This window comes from Colletotrichum spaethianum (genome assembly GCF_022836535.1).
Source record: "Colletotrichum spaethianum MAFF 239500 DNA, contig64, whole genome shotgun sequence".
NCBI classification, from domain to species: Eukaryota; Fungi; Ascomycota; class Sordariomycetes; order Glomerellales; family Glomerellaceae; genus Colletotrichum; species Colletotrichum spaethianum.
The window spans coordinates 12562-34428 of record NW_026054834.1 but is presented as its reverse complement, the minus strand read 5'-3'; the positions used below and the strand labels follow the sequence as shown (position 1 = coordinate 34428).

Sequence of the window (21867 nt, the reverse complement as noted above, 5' to 3'; positions counted from 1 at the left end):
TCCTTAAATTTAGATTACGATTTAATTCTCTGGCTGTAAGCTTTTGTTCCGAGCTTATTTTGTGTAGTGAGATAGCTATATGGGGCGCTAGGCACCCTTCTGCTTCAAGTCTTTTTCACAGGTTGCCTCATGTAGAGGCATCACTATCTCCGGAACAATGCCTAACTCCGCTGACATAGGGTATAAGATTTCTGGGCTTGGCATATGGGTTATGTGCGGCCTCAGCTATTATCTCTGCCATACCTCATCGATGAAACACTTATAATGTGCACTTACCAATTGAAGTTGGTCGGTTTGATTTTCGAAGTTTGCACATTTATGAACCGCCTTTTTCAGCCCATTTTGTTTCTCACGCCAACCAGTTGCCATCTTCATCTTCATATCCCATGTCAACGTAAGTCCAGCCCTGCTGAGTCATTTTGCCGTCAATTTCCATGTGTTGCGATGCAATGTTATTGGAGAATCTCTCCTTCTTGATTGTTTTGTGCGCTTCGTTGATCTTGTTCATCTCCTCGTCAGTAAGGGTGACAAGACGGATGTTCTCTTCGATGCGAGACTTCTTGGAGCTCTTGGGGATGACTGCAATGCCCCGCTGCACCGCCCAAGAGAGGGATACTACGCCAGAAGAGACATCATGAGCCTTGGCAATGCTAGTGAACAGCTCGTGGGTGAGAATCTCGTTCTGCGCCGCGCGCGAACCGCCCAACGTACTAGCAAGGTCAGCATTCATCCCCTCTACAGCATACCGCAACGTGTTTGGAATTCTCACCTCCAGCTTGTGACGACAATGCCCTTTTCCTGGCAGTAGGGCACAAGCTTGAGGTTCGGGTTGAAGGCATGAAGCTCAACCTGGTTAACGGCCGGTACGATCTTGGCCTCTGCAAGCAGCTCGTCCATGACCTTTGGCATAAAGTTGCTGACACCGATGGACCTGCACTTCTCGCCGACCAGCGGCTCCATCATCTTCCAGGTCTCGATAAAGGTCGGGCTCTCCCACTTCTTCAGCACCTTCTTCTCAGGAGCAGGGGTTGTGGCCCACGGCCAATGCATGAGAAAGACGTCAACGTAGTCAAGCCCAAGAGCGTCCAGCGAGATCTGCAGCGCCTTAGCTGGGTCGTGGTGCCAGTTGCCCCAGAACTTGGTGACGACAACAATTTCGGACCGGGGGACACCGCTGTTGCGGATAGCCTTGCCCACCACCTCCTCTACGCCGTAGATCTGGGCGGTGTCAATGAGGCGGTAACCGATCTTCAAAGCATGGATGATGGACTCCTCCAAGGCCTTGGCATCATCCGTTCCTGGCGCACCTGAAAGATGTGAGAAACAATGGGTCATGATAACGGAACGGGACTTGCTTACCTTGCCAGGTGCCTAAACCAACGGCCGGAAAATCAAGGCCTATCGGGCATTAGCACTCCTCACTACGTATCACGACGTCAGCGACCCATTGCATGGCTTACCATTGTTCAACTTGAACGTCTTAGTACAGATAGGCGGCGCCATTTTCTTATGATTCCTCAGGGTAGAAATAGGATGATGGTTCTAACTTCACCAAACCCATCCCAGTCAGTTTCAGCCAACCCGATATTTGTACCTTGTGCGCACCTTTGGATGCGGGGACATTGCATTGTACGCGGGGCTCAAATGACGTCATTCTGGCGGATGAATTCATTACCACGGGCTGCATGAACGACTACTGACACCGTTATCCGGTCGGTCATCTTATACTTGAGATAATCATGTAGACAACGGCAGCTGTGTTTCGCTCAACTATGAGCTCCCGAATAAGGAATGTTTTCCCCAAACACTGAACTCCCAGTCGACGCCGATGATCATATCGCCACCCCACTGCCATTTTAACCAAGTCATTCTGCTACGTACGGTTTGAGCTATCTGTACAGTCCAGTGTGTAGATGGCTGCGTTAATTATTCATTGCATCTGTGTGACACTTCTTGGACGACCCGGTGAGATCTAAAGAAGCATGGTCTATCACAATGCATCTCGCAACAGCTCTTCTCCATCATGACACAAACCGGACACATTGTGCGCCGATACATAGTCCACCCCCAAACCAGCTTCATGTCTTCCAAGAAGGCCGCTGCAGTCGCAAAACCCTTTCCCATGACACCATAGAGAAGCTCAGTCAACCTCTTCCTGTTCTCATGCGTGCTTGACTCCATACCAATGCCGGTGAGAATGATTAGGTAGCTCCACGCCTCCATCCCCACAACCGGCATCCTCTGCGCAATTCGCTCGCGGACGAATTCGCCGTGGGCCTCGAGGTCGGGCATGTCCCCAACATGAGGCAAGTCTTCATCGACCAGTTTCCATACCGGGTCCCAAAAAGTACGGGTAAGGCCCATGAGGGAGTAGTGGTAGTAAGCCTCTCTCAAAATGCAGAAGTCAGTCGTGCCTCTGTCGTCGTCTTCATCATTATAGGCTCCTCCGCGAAGGTTTTCCATTACGTCGATCGCCGCCGCCGAGCTTTCGATGATATCCTTTCCTTTCTGCATCAGACCCGTGCTTGTGAGCGTCTCCTTCAGCTCCTCCTCTGGCGCTTCTCCTGTCAGGTGGCGGTCCTTGATAGCGGTACGAGCTTGCTGCACCCACTTGAATGCCCTTTCTAAACTGTTAGCTTATGCCCCTAAGGTGGGCCCCTTCCATGAATAGAAACCGCTGACCTGTGATGTAAGCGTGCAAACTGCTCCATGAATTTAGTGTAGTGATGGAAGATCGCAGAGTTGATACGGATTTGGCTACCGAGCGAGTCTACGTTCTCAAAAGGCTCGGAATCGTAGAGTTCGAGGTCGACCAGGAACGTGTTCCCGAAGGAAACTTGGGCGTAAAAAGTGGCCATCATGGAAAAGTTCATGAGTAACCCTCTGTCAAGGTAGAGGAGTGGCTTCCGCTGTTCTTGTTCAAGTTGTTCCCGGATCTTTGCCGAGAGTTTTCTAAAAGCTGCCTGAAAATAGACCCAAGTCTCGCTAGTCATGAGCTGTGTGCAAAGTTAGTTTGCATCGCCTGTAGATGACCTTTTGTTTGAAGCGAACCTCAGCATAGATCATTAGAATTCCATACAGCAGTATGACATGCTGATCGTGGCTGTCTGGCGCAGTTAGGCGTTCCAGAAACTTGTTTAGCTTAGCGCGGTCTCTTGCCATCACAGCAGCCGCTGCAGCTTTTTTGCTCTCCAAACTGGCGCGTTTCTGAAACTCCAAGCAGATGTTTCCTATAGTAGATACAACAGCTCGAACGGGCATCGATGTCCTGAGATAGGTTCGCATAAAGGACCTTGAGAAGATGTCTGTTATAGGTGAAGGCGAGTCACCGACGAACGCGAAGAACGCTGCTGTTACTGCTGCATGGAGGGGCTCCAAGGTACCCGGTGTGAGCAAGAGGTCTGATGGACTGGTGGCCTTGGACTCGAGCGTTTCAATGGATGACTGGGTCATTGGAGTTGTTCCGGAGGACGAGCTTAGTTCATTTCCCAAGTGGGAGCCGTGTGAACGCCGGCAGTCGCACTGCGATTCCGGTTAACAACGTGTTCTATTCATTAGCACCAGCATCGGTACATGAGGCCTTACCGTAATCCATTGTTTGCGACATGACAGGCAGCGTCGGGCTAGTGGTCGCTCAACTCGAGGTCTGGCGACCTTCTTGATTCTGCTCCGATCCATACCGGCGCGCGTCATCTATAAGTGACCACCTCATGTCAATTGCTGATGGAGAGAAGCCGGGAAGAAGCGTTGATCTGTTGCGATGCTCGATGCGCAGAGGCTACAAATTGATTTAGATATGGCCGCCGGAAGTATGTAAGCCTAGAAGATGCAAAGTTCTTGTGGCAGGTGGGGAACAGGTTATAAAGCTTAGCTGTCAGTGAACTCGGCTGATAATTGGAGAGTAGGCTTGCACGACACGGAGCAATCCAGCCCGTAACTATGATCGAGTCAGTCTTGACCCAAGGACCTCAGAAACATAGTCTTTAGTCTGCCAGGCTACCTGTTGGGACTGCGATGCAGTTGGTGAGGGGGAAGAAGACAAGAGAACCTTGACGGAAGGCCGCGCTGACCTATGCAAAATGGGCGAAACAGGAAAAGAAGAGCATGAGAGCATGAATGACTGTACTTAAAATGGAAGCAAGGACCTTTCCGCAATGGTCACACCGTTGAAACGAATAGAAACCCAAGGAGCCCGTGGTACTGATCCGTGCAGCTTGGTGGTCCCGGATCGACGTTTAAGCTTTTACTCAATCCTCTCTGATGGGCCAAAAAACGATTTTGTGATGCGGGGTTTATAACTTTCGTCCTTCGTGTAGCACCCGGTTTACAAAAAAAGGCACAAGACATAAACTGAATACCCGCACAATTTTGGAGAAACGAATGAATGCTAAGGTAAAATGACTCATTGGTAGTTAGAGCATTATACTGTTAATCTGTGTTTATTTGTATAGAGATATCTATCAAATTAATGATGGTTTGGTTGCTGCAAAGTAGGTGAATTGAAACCATTCGTGGTGGTAGGCGCTAAGGTGCCTGTTTTTCTTTTTTTGCAAACCGGGTGGTGTAGTTAGCAAAAGAGCAGCATTTGACAGGACAAACCGACACACAAGATGGTTGGTTTTGGGAATATGTTGTTAGACCAAGCGCGCAGTTGACGCTACAGCTAGTTCCTGCATACCAGTATTAATTAGTATCTTCAGGTCAGGAAAAGCTATTGCTATACAAGGAATACGCCTCTACTAACATATACATAGTCTAGTTGAATGACACTATGGCTATGAACAATTGATGATCATCCAATCTACGAGGCTCGTTTTCCGATTGATGTTGAGGGGTCTTGACCATGAGACATCTCGCACCAGGAGCTAGAGCCGCAGCATGGCGATTGATTCGCTGCCCCAACACCCCGGAACTGCAAAGTCGGACGCTGAACCCTAGCTCAAGCAACAGGCCCGAACGAAGATGAATTTTGATTTGCCAAGGGCAGAGAGTCCAGAACACACTGTTCCAATTCACATTGCTTGTCTACTGTACGCATCAAAAACCTGCCGCTCTCAGTAATTGATTGGCTTGGTTACGAAGATCTCTACATAACCCATAAACCTGAGTACAAAACTAGGTAAATAACCTTGAGAATTCAGTTGGTGAGACATGGCAATATGGTTGCCCGATCCCTGGAGGGGACAATGTCGGAGATAGTTACGTCGACAATCAGGTTGATACCGCCGCTCCCCATGCCCTGAATAGCACGGCCGGCGATGAGCATGGCGCCGCCGCTGATGCCTTAGCCGAGTGTGTACAGCGCCACAATGAAGATTGTGAGGTATTATCATCGGCCGAAAAGGTTGGTGAGTTGGCCAAATAGCGGCTGCACAGTAGTACTAAGAACAAGGTTTCAGGAGTGAGGAGCAAGGTTGGTTGATAGTTGAGGACCAACCTTATAAGGAAGATTATGTTACCGAGCCATACGTAGCTACTTCCAAAGTTCAACTTTTCAGCGATGGTGGGTAGCGAAGTCACGACGACTGTGTTTTCCAGCGATGCAAGCACGGAGTCTATTCAGAGGGTGAATAGGATTGCCCGGAAGCGGCAATCCTTCTCATAGGCCTGTGGTGGCCTATATACAACTGGCGAATTTCCCACCTGCTAATTCGGTAAGATGGACGGTGTCTTTATTGGACCGCCATAATCTACCGCTTTCTCATGCTCGAAGACTATCCTTGGTTGATGTAGCCGACAGGGATAATTTCGGCTTGAGACGTTGATGTGAGAAAATACAGTACCAGCTTGTTGATATGCATGCTGAATTTCAACCTCGATTCGTGATGGTGTAGTCGACAAAGTATATGATCTCGAGTCAGCAGAATGCTTTCTGGTCGACACAAAAGGCAATTCGCATGCTTTTTCTAGGTATCGGTGCTGATCGGCATTTGGTCGACAGGTAATACTTCTAGATGAGACTCAGAAGCTTTTCATGACGGACATCTCAACCGCTGATTGGACTGCTTGCTTGTTGGATTACACGCATGAGGCCGATTCCTCGAAGAAAGAGGTGGAATTCAACATCAAAGACCAGCCGGAAAACACGGAAATTGTTACAACCGAACTCATACATGATCTAACAAAAGCTTCTTTGTATGTTGAACCGGCCGCATCACAGATACTGACTGTATCCATAGTTTGGATACTGTCCAACATCGACGTCGTAGCCGCTATACGCATACGAGAAGGCAGGCCCAGAGCTGACACCGACGAAGCCTCCGCTCGCGCTCTCGCCCCCATCAGCCGGGTTAACCAACCGACCGCCTTTGATGCGATTTGCGAGCTCTGTTAGCTCTTTAAGCAGAACGCTAGCTGCAATCACCTTGAAGCTCTCCAAATGGGTCCAATGTTCGTACTCGACGTCGGTGTTCTTTAGCAGCCCCACCATTAGACAGGCGTAAGACATCTCCAAAGCCTCCCTGTTGGGCGCGAGAAATCGGTCAATATCGTCAACAGGCGTTGAACTAACATCCTGCTTCTCCGTGGTAGAGTCGACGTTATTATACGCTGCCGTGCCATGCCCCTCGGCATTCCGGACTCTCCGTCTCATCTGCTGCGTCATATGATCTGCAAGGCGATCGAAATCTTGCTTAAGCTTCTTGGAATTGTCCTTTTGACGTCTCGTCTGCGAGCCTGTTTTGTTGAAGATCGAGCCGCAAAAGACCTCGACTTCTGTAAGCTGCTTCATGTGGCTGTCCGAGTATTGTATCATGAAGCCGTTGACAGTATCCTCGTACCTAGGAAATTTTCAGCGACATCGAGACCAAGACCGTAGCAATTACTACTCACACGTCACGCAGACTTTTGGCCTCCTGGCGCTTCGTCTTCCAGCTGATTCGTCCTTTGCTGTATTCTTCAATCTTGCGCTGCATCAGCCCAACGAACTGGTCCCAGACGGATGGACCAGCTTTCGAGACAACGCGACTGATATCTTCATCCCAAATCTGCCTTTCATTGACATTCCGGTAAAGTTCACCTAGAACCTTGACCGACGGGTAGTACTTATGATTCGGCCCGAGCTCATCTTCGTCTTCATCAACTGCTTCGTCTTCACCAAGGAAGTCAATCTGGGTCCGATCGTAAAGCTGGGCCGGAGGGGCTGGTGCAAGGCTAGTTCGCAGATAAGCAGTGTTGTTGCCAGAGCGCAAAGGATATACGTACAAGTCAGGCCGGAATCGGGAGGCCTTTGGAATATTGCTCGGTTCGACTGCGATCCCTGTCTTGGAGAAATCAACGGCTGTGGAGTGCAGCCCAGCAAGCTTGAGGCAGTCAAGCCCAAGCGTGCCATTAGGGTCTTGGTCTGACAAAATGAGATGTCGCGTAGCAATCAACCCGAGGACGTCAGACTTCATGAAGTCAACGAACCAGTTTGCCATGTCCTCTCTCTGCACCGGTCGGCCGAGAGGTTTCGGTATTACTCTAGGGTAGTCAGCGGCTCTGTACGTCCATCGTGGCATGGCTTGTTTATCCCATATGATATTGTAAAGATCTCCATCAAGATCGCCGCCACTTAGCTGACTCGGTAGATCGCGCTGGCCGAACTGGCTAAAAGCAACACAATTGCGGAGACTTCGCAGCGGATGGCCCGGTGGCGGTGTTTTCATGTTGACCTTCTGTATATCGCCAGGGTGAAGAGCAGGTGATCGTGTCACCAATAACTCGCCGTCTCGCAAAGAATCGTCAATGTGAGCTTTCCCGGGACGTCTGTAGGTGTCGTAGCAGACGTACACCTCGCCTTCTTTAAGGAATCCCGACTCGTCCATTATGCCAAAGAGAGTGGCACCACCGGACACAGGAATTCGGGCTTTATGCTTGAGCAACCGCAGTTCCCTTAACACGGTAGACTCGACGACCGCTTTCAGGAACTCGTCTCTTCGGTAATCGATACCATACCTTTCGAGGCTTTTGATAAAGGTCGGAAGAAAGAAGGCCGAGCCCACACCCTGTAGATGCAGAAATGTGCCGGTGTTGTAGGCGTCTGCGGTGACAGCACGCAGACGATCGAGCTCCTTTTTCTGTAATCGGAGAAAGAAGTTCTTGTCGACACCCATATCCTCCATGATCTTGATCATCTGTCGGTTGAGAACCAACTTGAGAGGCTTGGACGCCGCATCACAGATTTCGAGGTTCGTCACATCATCGCTCGGGAATTTCTCCATGGATTCCCTCCGGATGCAGATGGCACGGCCGGGCAGCCGAGAATCCAGCGAAAGCATACCCTTGACGCCACCCCAGCGGATCTGCAGACATGTGGGAACCAGCGACCCTCTAGGGAGACGCGGCCAAATTAGTTCGACAGCTTCTTGTGAGATCGTTCCCACGCCGTCGCTAAAAACTCGTTCCATGTTCCTGTCGCATGATTTAACATCTGGTATGTCCCAAGACTGAATGCGATGTTCTGGAAGATTGATGAAAGCAGGCGTCTCGGAAAACGCCTGTCCGATGCGCGCGGCGCACTTTGCGGGTATTTGAATGTGCTCAAAGTCGCCGAGGGATTTAATTATGTTTGCGTACAGCTGCAGTTTTCCAGTATCATCCACGAATGGGGCTGAAAACCAAGCCGAGTGGGATCGGAGAGAGGAATGGGAGAACCCGAGAAACTGGTACTTTCGGCCAGCGACCTGAATTCCTCCATTCAGAACCTCCCTGTAGCGATCGAAGATCTGGTCATAGGACACCCTGGGGTTAAAAAACAGATCACTGCCATCTTCGTCGCAAAAGGTAACCCGCATAAAATAACTAGTGTGGTTCGGGAACCTGCGAAGCACTCTATTCAGGGGCTCTGGTTCTGGGCCGTGGAGCGTAATTCTTGTTGGTGTCACCATAGCCTTGAAAACCCACGCGTGATGATCCGCCATCTCAGGCCCAAGCAAGTTATTTCGGTAATCTTTTTCGGAATGTAGGCGCTTTTCAATCACCAAGAGGTATCGCAGAATTTCAGTCGGGTCTAGAATCTTGGGATCTGTGTCATGGCATGGGAAGGGTATGCCATCTTGCATATTCCCACGCAGGCTCTTGAAAGCCTGTTGTGAGATTGGCGCAGGTTTGTTGTCCGCTTTTTTTGTCTGAAACATGACTTGAAGAGACAATAACATTCGATGTGCGCTGCGTGGATGCAAGAAGTTGTTCCATACCAGAGACTGCAGCTGAAAGAGGATACCAAAAGGGAGTATCTCGCTCTTTCCAGCAGCAGCCAGATCGCCGTAGAAGTAAGTCCACGAACTGTGATGGTCTTCTTTGCGGAAAGCAGGCGTCTGGTTAAGGGCGACCTTGGAGTGAGCAATAACCAGCAAGCCCTTCTTCTCAAGACTAATCATCTTGTGGTCGAAGTCGGGGTCAAAAACACCGAGCTGGTAGACAAGACAATTGCCAGAGTATTTGGCGTGCTCTTTGGCATCGGGAATGCCGAGGCAGCGGGCCAGCGACTTTTGCTGTGGCATGCGAAGACCTAGGCTCAACTGATACATCTTCTGTTGAATCTCGAGATTCGTCTGGTAGAAGTGCGGGGGTTCACTCAAGACAAGTGTAAAAGTGTTTGGGGTCGAGCTGTGTATCATCTCGACGACAGACGAATAGGGCATTTCCACTTTGGCGCCACGACTGGAGTTCAAGATGAGCCTCTTATTGCCGAATTTTGCCAGGCCTTGATCGCTGAAGCGGTACTGCTCGTTGAATATGAGGGCTTTCTGGCCGTCCCCAAATGAGTTGTGGCCACATGCCAAATGGGTGAAGTGGAACTTGATAGTATCGTTATTGGTGGAAGCACCTTGCTGGTTGCGTTGAGAGCACTTCTCTTGCAGGCGATGGTTGAGATTTTTGAGCACGAAAGGGTCTGGAGGTTTATTGCTCTGAGAGACAAAAACGGGATTGTTCATGAGATAGAGATTTGCCTTCTCTCTTGGGCCCTTTCGGTTCTTAGGGCCGCCTAGTGAGGTGAAGATGCGAGTGGCCTCAGAAGTAGTGATGGACTGTTTCCCATGGCGGCTCAAGAACTTGTGACCATCGTTTTGATGGAGGAAGGTCACCCATCCGAATTTGTTGTCTCGCTTGGATGAGCATGACCAGTCAAGAATACCCAAAGCATTCAAGTACGGCTTCAGTTCTTGCTCCAGCGTGCGGTCCGTCAGGTTCAGAGGGACGTTGGACAGGAAGACTTCCATGACGGCGAAGACTGCTGGGACGACTCGGTGCAATTGGTGGTCGGGGGGCCTGGCCTGGTTTCTGGACGATGGCAAGCGAAGTGGCGCATGCGGCAGGCGTGGATACCCTTGGGTATAGCCCAAACAGATTTGGTTGCTGAGAGTGAAGGTGGTTATTGGTGATGGACATCCGCGGCGGCAGAGCAGGTTCTAGAGTGGTGATGATCAAGCGAGGCGTAGAAATCGCATCGCGTTGCGGGTGGGAAAAAAAAAGGGATCTCAGAACAGAACTGCGTGGTTTCAATGAAGAACGGGCTCGACAAGGCTGTGCGGCATCTCGGTTGAGTGTCAGCCCCAGATACGGTGTGGTCTGCGGCGTGATGCAACAGGAAGCGGGGAGGGCGCGCGGTACCTTTACGCGCATGGCCGAGTCCAATCACAGTAACAAACAGAAACAGTTGAGTCCTAAGAGGCTGGTGGTCGGCGGCCAAGGATTACATGGAAGCCGGGTGGCAGGGCAAACGAACAGGCGCAGGGGTAATGATGGCTTCTAAGTCGTCTATCAGAACTGATAATAAAAACGGGTGAGGACTTACTGACTGCCGAACCGAGTACTTTGGCAGTTAGGTAGTGAGATGAGGTGAGGAAAGGAGCTGTCAGGTGAAGAACGAAGCTCTACCTACCGACCTACCTACCTACCTTACTTAGACGAAGCTTCAAACGCTGAGATGGGCTTCACAAGCCCGGCGGTCCAACTGAGGAAGCACATCACCTAGGTATCTTACCCCGCGCTAGCCGAATAGAGTCTGAGCTTGCTTCCCGAATAAGACTGATTGCATTTTTGATGGGTCCTCAAGCGCGGTTTTTGACCAACCATAACGGCGGACTAGCTGATGATTGGTCGAACCCTTAGCAGCTGCCGAAACGGTACGGCCAAACGCGCCGAGCTTGACAAACAGTGCCTGCTGTGCTGGCGCATCCCGGCCGTCTCAAGCATCGCGAGGCGGAAAGAAGCTACAGGCATGGAAGGCTGGAAGACTGAGGAGCACCTACCTATAGACACTTCACATACAGATGGCATGAAATGAGGATTGGAAACTTCTAGTGGCTTCACTTCTTGCTTCTCGTGTGCGGCAGTCCGTAGCATCTCTGCCAAACTGTCGGTCTCCCATCGGGGGCGTCTCCTCGTCCACCCGCTCTGTCATTCGACGATGCAATGCCGCAAAACTAAATTAAAAGAACGCAGGTAGCCAGTCGTCAATTGACTCATAGAGCAGGCAGTCGTTCAAGGCTTGGCACGACTTGCAGCGACTCTTCAGCACATAACGACACGACCCGATGGGGACCGACATCGCTATTGGCCGACCCGGTCTGGAAGAATCATCAATCACACGAAATGCTCTGGCAGAACACTTTTCCGCCACGAACCGCGAGAACCTAGGTATACTTGTACAACCCCCAAACCCCAGCGAAAACTCCCCGTTCGCACAATTGACCCCGTCTCAAACAGCCCGAAGCAAATGCAAACCGACCCTTATTAACGTCCTTTACCACTCCCAAAAGATTATCTCCCGGTCTAGTTACGACGCAGTCGCTGTCATAGAGGTCGCGCTGCTTGCCGAGGCAACATCCCGAGAGACGCCGGACCCTCCCCCAATTCCGACCCCGCGTTCGTCATCAACCCCACCCCACGCTTCCCACGGTACCTAGCCAGAGCCGCCCTCACTTGGAGCATCTGCCAGCGGTTTCTGTCGACTTTTCCTCTTCGAATCCCCATTTGAAATCAATTCGGACGCCTCAACATCACCAACAAGGCCGATTGACCCGAGCAACAAGATGGCAACTCCCGGAATGCTCTACGTGACTATGCAGCCGAAGCCTGGCCTGGCTCTCGAGCAGTTCCACGAGTGGTACAACAACGAGCACGGCCCAACCCGCCTGCGTCTTCCCCAAATCTTTACCAACGGCTTGCGATACCGCGCCAACGACGGCAAGGAGCCGTCCTTTCTCGCCGTCTACGACGTGACCTCCATGTCGCACCTCGAAACGCCCACCTACACCACCCTTCGAGCGAACCGCTCTGCCCGCGAGGCAGAGACCATTGGCCAAGTCGAAGTCACGAGATACTTCTACGACCTGGTCACTGAGCAAAAGGCCCCGCTGTTCCTGCCCATCGAGCAACTCTCCGACAAGGAGGCCGAGGGAATCGAGCTTGTCGCCGTCGAGACCACCCTCAAGGACGAGTCCGCCGAACCCGAGTTCAAGAAGTGGTACGGAGAGGAACACATTCCCATGGTGTCAAAGGTCCCGGGCTGGCTGAGGACCCGCCTCTTCAAAATCTCCTCCATCGGCGACGGAGCCGGGAGCAAGACTACCTACCTCGCACTACACGACTACGCCCGTACAAACGGCCTGGGCGGTCCCGAGCACAAGGCCTCCGTGGCCACTGCCTGGGGCGCCGAGGTTGCCAAGTCTGTCACGGCCAAGAACCGCCGTACTTATTCGCTCTTCTACGTCTTCGGACCAGCCCCCGCGACCTGTCCAACCTGGCAAAACTTCCAGCCTCGGCCGGCACCTTTACCGCCCCGGACGGCAAGACCACCACGATTCCCGGAGAGGACGAGGTCATTAGCTCTTACATCACAACGGAGGACCAGCTGTCGATCCCCTACAGGCTGGAGGGCAGCGCCAAGGACGACGCGCCGACGGTGGCCTTCTGCAACTCGCTCTTGACGTCGCTGCACATGTGGGACCCGATCGTGAAGCTGTTGAAAGAGCAGCGTCCCGACCTGCGCATCTTGCGATATGACACGCGTGGCCGCCACTCGATCCCTAACCCACCTGTGCCGGCGACACTGGATCTCCTAGCCTCGGACTTATGCACCGTTCTCGACGCGCTGCGCATCCGCAAGCTGCATGCCCTGATTGGAGTTTCCATGGGCGGTGCGACGACGACCAACTTTGCCATCACGTATCCGATGCGGCTGAAGAAGTTCATCGCCTGCGATTTCAACGTGACGTCCAGCGCCGCCAACACTCAGGCGTGGAAAGATCGCATCGCGGTGGCGGAAGAGAAGGACGGAGCCGGGATTGAGAAGTTGGCTGGGCAGACGGTGGGTCGCTGGTTCCACCCGGCCACAATGGAAAAGGAGAGCGTCGTCAAGTCGATGACGGAAATGGTCGCAAGCAACAACGTTGAAGGGTTCAAGTACAGCTGCCAGGCCCTGTGGGACTATGATCTCAAGCCGGCGCTCAAGTTTTGTCAAGTTCCCGGGCTGCTGGTCGTCGGTGACGGTGACGGCAAAGGCGCGCTTGTCAAGGCGATGGATGGGTTCAAGGACCTGGTGGGAGACAAGGGGGCGGAGCTGAAAATTGTGCCAAACGCCGGCCATCTTCCCATGTGGGAAGACCCTGCGGCGTTCTGGGAGGCGATCCAGGGATTCTTGTAGACCGACTGCTTTGATAGACGAGGTTGCCAAAGAGGCCAAAGCTTCAATGATTCAATCAAGAGTTTGTCCCATATAATGCGTAGCTTCAAGGGTTGAGAGGGGCTGCTAAGGACACTGGTTGCCAGACCGAGCAGAGGTGTTCCCTGCAGACTACCTTCACCGTCGTCGTCGTCGTCGTCATGTCATATTAGACAAGTATGGAGTGTAGTTGAGCCAAGCAGAAGCTCTGAGCTGCAGAGATCCCTGCAGCGTGTAGGCTTGACGAAGACGAAAGTATCGGTATATCTCAAACAAACACTAACTCAATCAAGGTCGATGGTAGGGGCACGATTCGTGGCGTTGAGACTGTCAAGTGACCAGTCCCGTCGCATGTGGCCAGAATTGAGACTCCCACGTCGTAACGCCGTCTCAGCGAAGCGCTGCATGAGGCGGTCTCGTGAACCACCTAACCACACATGCAACGTAAAGGACGCGGGAGCCTGAAGGTCGCATTCTGCAGGAATGGCGGTTGTACGCCGCCAGACGGTCGGCGGACTTGCGAGATCGCTAATCATCGCCGACGGCGGACTGGTATGCAAGCACCGTTTCATCGATAGTGCCCACAGACGACGGCAGCGCTGGACGGGACGGAATCGCCAATGGGCACCAGCCTCGGCGCATCAAGAAGAAACGGCCTAGCGGCAGTTGTCTTGGCGGGTTCATCTCGACTACGCGATCGACGCAAGGCAATGCCCAAACGAGATCACCATGATGCATCACCCAGGGGTGGGCAATTTTCATCAGAAAAGGGAGAAAAAAACGTGGGTGGCAGTTGTGGAGCATTAGCCAAGGGGGGGATATGGCGCCAGGAACCACACCTTAATTACTTCAACCTTGATCGAGGTTTGAGCATCGAGGCGCAAAGAATCTGCATTGGGCAATCAACGGCCCCAGATAAACTGCATGACGTGGGCTGTAAATCACTTCGTCACGGCCATCACTTACTATACAAGAGCGTCTACGGCCTAGCCTCGAATACCACGAGGGCATGTGCACCCCCCTAGCTGGGACAACTCGATGAGACGCAACGTCAATATACACTATTGGCAAGACGGCCGACCGGGCCCAAATTCCCAATATTCGCAAATTGCTTTTCTCAAGTTGTCAGATTCCCAGTCCAGATCGGGCCAATACGCACGCAAACAAGAATGACAAGGCACGCACTGGCCCGGCGGCTCTCTCTGCGGGGTGGAGCATGTCGTGCCTTTTAGGTAACGCGGATCCGATCTTGTTATGATTTTCCTTTCCATATTAAGGGCGACAGGAGGGTCCGTTTCATGCCCGGCGCTACGTCTGAGATTCCGGTACGCCCAGCCCGACGTTATCGCTGCGCCTGCATGCGGCCACACGCGCTCTCTACGCGGCAACGTCCCGTCCTGCGCGCATGACTAAGACGACAGCGCTTCTCACTTGGGCAACTTTGCTTGGCTGCTTCAGGTGTCGTGGCCGGGATGGCAGACTTGCCTTTTTCGTCTGTCAACTTTCCCAAGTCGCCTACGGTGACCCCTGCGGCTCTGTATCGTTTCCGAGCGAGAAGACGTGCTCACAGGGGGGGGCCTAGGACGGCTCATCATCTGAGCAACCAATTGCCCCCGAGAAGGCCCTGAGTAAAACTGTCTTGGGAGAACCAACCGACTAGCAACGGTCCACAACCACCATTGTTGAACCCGTCATGACCGTCACCTCCCCCGCGCCTGCACTACCCCGGCCCTGATATCGTCCAGCTCTAGGCCCTGGGCCCAGAACATGCGTCAATGGGATGACGGCAGAGCGCCCAGGCATGCCAGGAACCAACGGCTGCGCTGACGGAGCCAAGCGCTCACGGCCTTTGAGTGGAACGGTCCATCTCATCTTTCCAAGACCGGTCGCCCTTCCAAATCGGAGCACATCCGAGAGGTGTAATGGCCCCCCGGCCTGGCCCGGTGCCCACCCCTCCAAAATTCCACCACTCCGGTATGCATATAGGTGTTTCGGTCTTATGAAGTTTCTATCAACTCCACCTGCAGTCTCCTCCCAGTCCGCCGGGGTCAAGGCGGCTCAGTTCTTGGCGCCTGCGACGATGTCAGGATTGTCTGGGGCAGCTACGACGGGAGAAGGAGAGAGAAGGAGAGCAACGAGGTCGAAAGGGGTTGCTGCTTGTAGCGTGCCGTTTCTCTGGCACTCCCGATGTGATAAATACAGAGCCGAGTCCCTCGCATCGTAATCCCGTTCCTTTTTAGCTCAGCATCCAACATTGCAGGTCGCACACATTCTTTGGTTTCTTCACCACTTCATTCTTTTCCAACCGTCTTACCGTCAGTTCTTCACTGTGTGAAGCTGGGACATTCTTTTGCAACTCTTACATCCAACGAACAAACAAAGACTCTCACTCCATTTCACTTTCTTCTCCGTTTCTTAGGAACATTTCCAACCCTTGCTCTCCAAAAATGTCTTCCGTCAAGTCCACCCTTGCTCTCGTCGGCGCTTTCGCCGCCGGCGCCCTTGCCCACGGCAAGGTCGATGGCTACGTCTTTGACGGCACCTACGCCCAGGGCTACAGCCTCGACTACTACTACCTCAAGCAGAACGGCGGCACGCCCCCACCATTGCCGCCTGGTCCGCCGAGAACCTCGACAACGGCTTCGTCGACGGCACCGGCTACGCCACCGCCGACATCATCTGCCACAAGAATGCCGCGCCCGGAGGCACCTCGGCCAAGGTCGCCGCCGGCGGCAAGGTCGACTTCCAGTGGTCCGCCTGGCCCGAGTCGCACTTTGGCCCCGTCCTGACCTACGCCGCAAAGGTCGACGGCGACTTCGCCTCCATCGACAAGACCACCCTCAAGTGGGTCAAGATTGACGAGGCCGGCATCGACGTCGACACCCAGGAGTGGGCCGCTACCAAGCTCATCAAGAACAACAACACCTGGACCTCCACCATCCCCTCCGACCTCGCCGCCGGCAACTACGTCCTGCGCCACGAGATCATTGCCATGCACGGTGCTGGCTCCCTGAACGGCGCCCAGAACTACCCCCAGTGCGTCAACGTTGAGATCACCGGCTCCGGCACCGCCAACCCCGAGGGCACCCTCGGCACCGAGCTGTACAAGGCCACCGACGCCGGCATCCAGTTCAACCGTAAGTTTACTTCTCGATCCACCTTTTGACACGCAACGGTAGCTAACATTCTCATCCAGCCTACACCACCATCTCCGACTACACCATCCCGGCCCTGCCCTCTACGGCTCCGGCTCTGGTTCCGGCTCTGGCTCTGGCTCCGGCTCCACCCCCATCACCAACGGCACTGCTCCCGCCACTCCCTCCACCCCCACCACCACCCTCCCGTCTGCTACCCCGGCCGTCTCTGACGCCGCCGACGCCGACGACTGCGCCGCCAAGCGCACCCGCCGCCACGCTCGCGCTTTCCGCTTGTAAGCGTAGGGAGCATGTCCACCGGACACACGAGATGAAGGCCTGCCGCCCTCCGAACCCCCTTCCGAACGGAAAATGAAAGAGCTCTTTGTTTTTGCTTCGTTTCTCAACAACCATGTAAATAGATTTATACCCGGTGTATATATCACTGCAACACCCCTTTTTAGTCGACCACCACCACGGGCGTCCAGGGCACCCTTTTCTTTTTTTGTGGTGCACCTGGGCGTCTTGCAAATTTTGCAATGTGCATATTTTCAAACAACTTTGCTGTCCCTGTTCGAATGCGATTGTGACCTGTGAATTCGGTGTTTGTGGTGGTGGTCATGTTCTTCCGCCGGACGCTTGACGCCGGTTTTGATCATTGTGTCAGGGGCCCATGAGGTTGGTCTGGCACCTTTGCCGCCTAGACGATACTGCTCAGCTGAGTCAACAGTGTGGAAGCAGATGATGAGACCGCGTGTCTCTGCTTGCTCTTCATAGCCTAGACCTTTGGGAAATTAGTGAGTGGGCTAGATTCGAGCCTCGAATGTCTGCCATCGGCCCAGTGGTCATAATCGGAAAGCTCTGCTTGAACAGAAGACTATAGGAAATGGTCAACTCTTGCTCTGGTCTCGTGAATGACCAGGTTCCAAGTAGGTGGAAGTGTAGGGTCGAGGGAGCCGGGTATGCGCGACGACTACGAAGGAGTTCATTGGGGGAGACTAGGTTGGCGGGCCGTTTACTGAAGGGACGGATACGACGGGACTCGGCGCCATCTGCCACTCATTTGGCTTCGACTTTTACGACGAAAGGGGGAAATGCCAAGAACGAAGGGGCAATGGGTCCCCAGATATATATACCCGAGTCCGCGTGGGTTCCCTGGAGGGTGTGGGGGTCTGATGTGAGCGGGTTTGAGGCGTTTTGAGAGGGCAATCGGGAACAATCTGCCGCGGATGGCATGTGCCGACCGTGCCACTATGTCGATGTGAGAATTGTCCGTATGTAGCCGCGTTGCTGAGGGTTTTTTGAGCAATTTTGCAAGAGTATTTGGTGATAAATGTCGCTTACACGGAAGGTCGGCGTGATTAAACGGGGCGGCTGTGTGAAATAGAGTGTCTTGCAACGCCAGACGAGGGTGTGTGGTTTCCCGTTTGGGTACCATCAAAGTGTTCCGACACCCGTCTCGTCCAAAAGACCTGCGAGAATCATACGGTTGAATCATTTTGTAGAGAGTTGGAAACCTACGAGTCTGCTGCTATGACCATCACTCGGTGGGTTGCGTTACCCCGCGGAAGCCGTTCTCCTCTTTTATCGAGGCGCCTGTCACATACAGCTGGTGATAACATGGACGCCCACAAACTCCAAAGACGTATTGTGCAGTTGAGCTAGCTAGCTCATGTCTGTTGCGCCCCGGTCAAAATTTCCTGCATGCCTTTAACGTCACTCGTAAGTTTTGCCGGTCGAGATATGTAATCCACGTTGTCCGACTTGGTCGAAATAGAATGCTCGTATAAGGTGTTGCGTTTTCTCTATGGACTGCGCAAACGTTGTGGAGACCCGCGAGGTCCTCGGTGAAATCCTGAGAAGCAACGAGGCCGAGTTCCGTAACGGTGACACCGCCAACGCTGAGTGGCGAGTCCGGCTGTGTGAAGGAACAAAAGCCAACACGTTCTCCGTTGATGTCTACTTTGACGACATGAGAATGTAAATCCACGTTGATTTTTGACACCTTCATGAGAGCCTCATGCTAGGTAGCTGGGTTTATGTCTAGATGTCTGGCGAGAACCCTGGGTAATTTGTGATGCGTTTCAACCAAGTCCGTCTGGGCGTCTGGATTCTCCAATTTGGCACTTGGGATGCGGCAATATCGCCATTTCTTCGTCCCGGGGGCTCTCGTCAAACAGGGCGTTAATTGTTACATCAGGGTTGAAGGCTGAGTCATTGCGTATCGTTGTTGTCGTTGTCGTAGTTGCGGCTCGTCCCTAATCTATAGGCCAACAGTCGGGCTTGCGGGAGGCTCAGTTCCGGTCCGTGATTCTGTGCCGATGGCTGTAGCGACGTCCAAGGATAAGGTCTGAGTGCCATTGGTTTGACGTATCGGCTCCACCCTGCCAGTAGTCGTGCCCTGCAAAGGCCTTCCGACCCGGCGCTGCTGACCGGCGAGGCATTCGGCGCCGAGTTTCGCGCAGCAAAAGCAGCGATTCTCGTCAGTTTCCTAGCGGGAGCACCGGAGCTCTTGTCCTCGGCAGCTCTCGCATGCAGATCGCTTTTGATTTGGATCTGCTGTGGAAGCCATGATACCTGCGTTGTATGGATGTTACATGATCATTCGATGTTGTTCTCTTTGGGTGGAAGCGACGAGTCCAAAGTTTTTGCACTGGTCAGACGCTTTTTACCCCCATTTTCCTTGAGTTGCGGTAGGTGTTCGGAGGCTTTCTTAGCGACTGACGAAATGAGACTGGGTGAGGTTGATACTGGAAGGTCTTGGCTCCAAAACCGCTTTGAGAGTGGTAAGCTTACCTACAGTCCTATCATCATGAAGGAGACAGAAGTATTCAGAACTTAATCAAGGCAAGAAGGCTACATTCCATCAAAATCAACCTCGAAGTGTAACTCGACTTAATACTTCCATTAACATAGTTGCTATTGAGGTGAACATTGACATTGAGGCAACCTTACTGGACACCAGCGCAGACTCCCGGCGTGCCGATTGTGTTCTTTGATAAACACCATGGCTTTGTTTATGTATCAAGACTCATCAGCTCCCCAACATCAACTTAGTATGTATGATGGCTTCAGGCTCCAAGACATAGAGCCATGGTGTAATGATGAACAAAACTACATTCTGAACTTCGAGGTTGGAAACGGGTTGTCTTGTTTCCCTAATGAGATGAGACGAGATGAAGAAGGAGGCGCAGATCATCAAGGTACTCGGGTTTCGGCTCTTGATTACTCACTCTAGCAGCCTAGTTCTTCCTTCCATCCACGTGTCTCGACTTGATTTCACTCCGCCGGAGTAGGCAGCTGCAACGTCTTTATGCTCGTTCTTTCCATGCCGATGCACTTTCCCTCCGAGGCCGAGTCATGCCGTTCATTCTTTGTGGTTTTCATCCGGTCTCCTTCCATGTCCTTCCATCAAGCTACGACCAAGGAGGAAGGAGCACGACTTTGGATCGGAGCTACTTGGTGTGATTCGATCTTAGCTTGGATGAATCACTGATTCACTGTTGGCGAGCAGCTCTGGTAACTTCTACCTCCCCTATTTCTACCATCACTCGGCCATTCTAAGCGGCCGGCACTACTCTTAAAACTCCTCAAGCAACACCTGGTTCAATTCACGGCAGGCATAGAAGCATGTCACCTTTCTCAACACTTCGTTTACTCCTATCCCACGACAGTCTGCCCTCTAGTCTCCACATACTATAACCTTCTCTCCAGAGGGTGTCATGGCCAGTCTTTTCGTCAGTCTCTCGCCGCCTTCGTTATAATCAGCCACAAGATCCCGACAGAAATCGCCCATCATGACATCAACTATCAAGTTCGATATCCCTGCTTCCGCGCGCTCGTTCCACCCCTTCTCGAGACTGCCCCCGAAATCCGGCATCAGATCTGGGAGGATGCCATCCTCGATACCGGCATGCATTTCCTCCGCCTCAAGACCGTAGCTCGTGCTGCACACCTGCCATCGCCTCTTGTAACTTCTCCCGTCGGCGATAACGAGGATGAGGAACAGAACAACCCTATTCTTGACTTCAATCGCGAATCACTTCCCTCCAAGCTATGGCCGGCGACTCTAGAGCCTCGCTACCCAACTCCTCGGGCAAACATGTCCAACTACGTCGCCCTCAACCGTACCTTGTCCAAACTTTCAGTAACCTGCTTCGAGTCAGCGAAGGTTGTCCAACGTCTGGTCAACCAGCCTGGAAGCGTCAAGTTGAACGGCGGTCGCATCGTGTCTCTTGCCTCCTCTGAAGACGTGGTGTGCTTGGAGTATTTGTCTGCCGACAATTTCCGCAGCTGGTGTCGCATGGCCCTGGACGTTGAATGCCCAGAGCTAGCCAACATCCGCCATGTAGCCATACCCTACTGCCATGGCTGGGAGGCGACGAGCACCGCGTTTTGTTGTAGCCACTGTGGCAACCGGCACAGTTCTGGTGTCAGCAAGGTCTATCCCGTCCATTTGTACGAATTTCTTGCGCGTCACCTACCGAACCTGCAGACCTTCTACTTCATCGACTATCTCATCGTGAAGAAGACCTTGGGACTTGATTCGACCGCGCAAAGGTCTAGAGAACCCAGCTCGTCATCATCCGAGGCCCAAACCACAACTCAAGATAAGTCCGACAAGCGTAAGAATCCTTCTCTATAGGCCTAGCGATGGAATACTGATATGTAACTCACAAAGGCAAGAAGGAGGACGCTATCGATGACGACTCGTTGCCAAACAAGACGGCCGCCTACCATGATAGTAATACATCAACCACTGAAACAATTCAACCTACCACAGGCAACAAAACAAGAGCCCCCAGAAAGGTATTCAGAAGCGAAGGCAGGGTATATTGCGAACTCACCGAGGACGAGTGGAACGTCAAGTCTAGGGTCGTTGATACCTTGTCCTGGATTCGAAAGAGGTTTACTCTGTACGCTACTCGAAGTAAACTCAGCAAACACGCGCACCCCGAGACCGTCAAGTTCAAAGTACTGGCCTGCGAATGGGTCGACAAAGAGTCAGAAGCTCCCCCGAAACTGAAGAGAACAGCCCCGGTAGCAATTGCGCCTTTGAGGAAGAGATTACGGCCAGTATCAGAA

At 52.7% G+C, this 21867-nt stretch overlaps 7 protein-coding genes across 7 annotated transcripts; 3 read left to right on the top strand and 4 right to left on the bottom strand.

The window, feature by feature from the left end:
• Window positions 1-349: 349 nt before the first annotated feature.
• Window positions 350-1503, bottom strand: ColSpa_12448 (glycerol 2-dehydrogenase (NADP(+)); the record flags this gene model as incomplete). Its single annotated transcript, XM_049278660.1, has 3 exons — window positions 350-710; window positions 770-1307; window positions 1461-1503. The coding sequence occupies 3 exons, from the start codon at window positions 1501-1503 to the stop codon at window positions 350-352; spliced, it is 942 nt and encodes a 313-aa protein (XP_049134617.1).
• Window positions 1504-1926: 423 nt separating this feature from the next.
• ColSpa_12447 (uncharacterized protein) lies at window positions 1927-2858 on the bottom strand (the record flags this gene model as incomplete). The annotated part of the gene is made up of 2 exons (XM_049278659.1): window positions 1927-2629; window positions 2683-2858. 2 exons carry the CDS (start codon window positions 2856-2858, stop codon window positions 1927-1929), a joined length of 879 nt encoding a protein of 292 aa, XP_049134616.1.
• A 443-nt stretch (window positions 2859-3301) lies between these two features.
• ColSpa_12446 (uncharacterized protein) lies at window positions 3302-3538 on the top strand (the record flags this gene model as incomplete). Its single annotated transcript, XM_049278658.1, has 1 exon — window positions 3302-3538. One exon carries the CDS (start codon window positions 3302-3304, stop codon window positions 3536-3538), a length of 237 nt encoding a protein of 78 aa, XP_049134615.1.
• A 2616-nt stretch (window positions 3539-6154) lies between these two features.
• ColSpa_12445 (RNA-directed DNA polymerase from mobile element jockey) lies at window positions 6155-7646 on the bottom strand (the record flags this gene model as incomplete). Its single annotated transcript, XM_049278657.1, has 2 exons — window positions 6155-6779; window positions 6832-7646. The coding sequence occupies 2 exons, from the start codon at window positions 7644-7646 to the stop codon at window positions 6155-6157; spliced, it is 1440 nt and encodes a 479-aa protein (XP_049134614.1).
• A 254-nt stretch (window positions 7647-7900) lies between these two features.
• Window positions 7901-10202, bottom strand: ColSpa_12444 (RNA-dependent RNA polymerase 2; the record flags this gene model as incomplete). The annotated part of the gene is made up of 3 exons (XM_049278656.1): window positions 7901-7935; window positions 7985-9065; window positions 9177-10202. The coding sequence occupies 3 exons, from the start codon at window positions 10200-10202 to the stop codon at window positions 7901-7903; spliced, it is 2142 nt and encodes a 713-aa protein (XP_049134613.1).
• Window positions 10203-12017: 1815 nt separating this feature from the next.
• ColSpa_12443 (3-oxoadipate enol-lactonase 2) lies at window positions 12018-13630 on the top strand (the record flags this gene model as incomplete). Its single annotated transcript, XM_049278655.1, has 2 exons — window positions 12018-12675; window positions 12744-13630. The coding sequence occupies 2 exons, from the start codon at window positions 12018-12020 to the stop codon at window positions 13628-13630; spliced, it is 1545 nt and encodes a 514-aa protein (XP_049134612.1).
• Window positions 13631-16095: 2465 nt separating this feature from the next.
• ColSpa_12442 (polysaccharide monooxygenase Cel61a) lies at window positions 16096-17082 on the top strand (the record flags this gene model as incomplete). Its single annotated transcript, XM_049278654.1, has 3 exons — window positions 16096-16176; window positions 16209-16789; window positions 16845-17082. The coding sequence occupies 3 exons, from the start codon at window positions 16096-16098 to the stop codon at window positions 17080-17082; spliced, it is 900 nt and encodes a 299-aa protein (XP_049134611.1).
• Between the last annotated feature and the right edge of the window lie 4785 nt (window positions 17083-21867).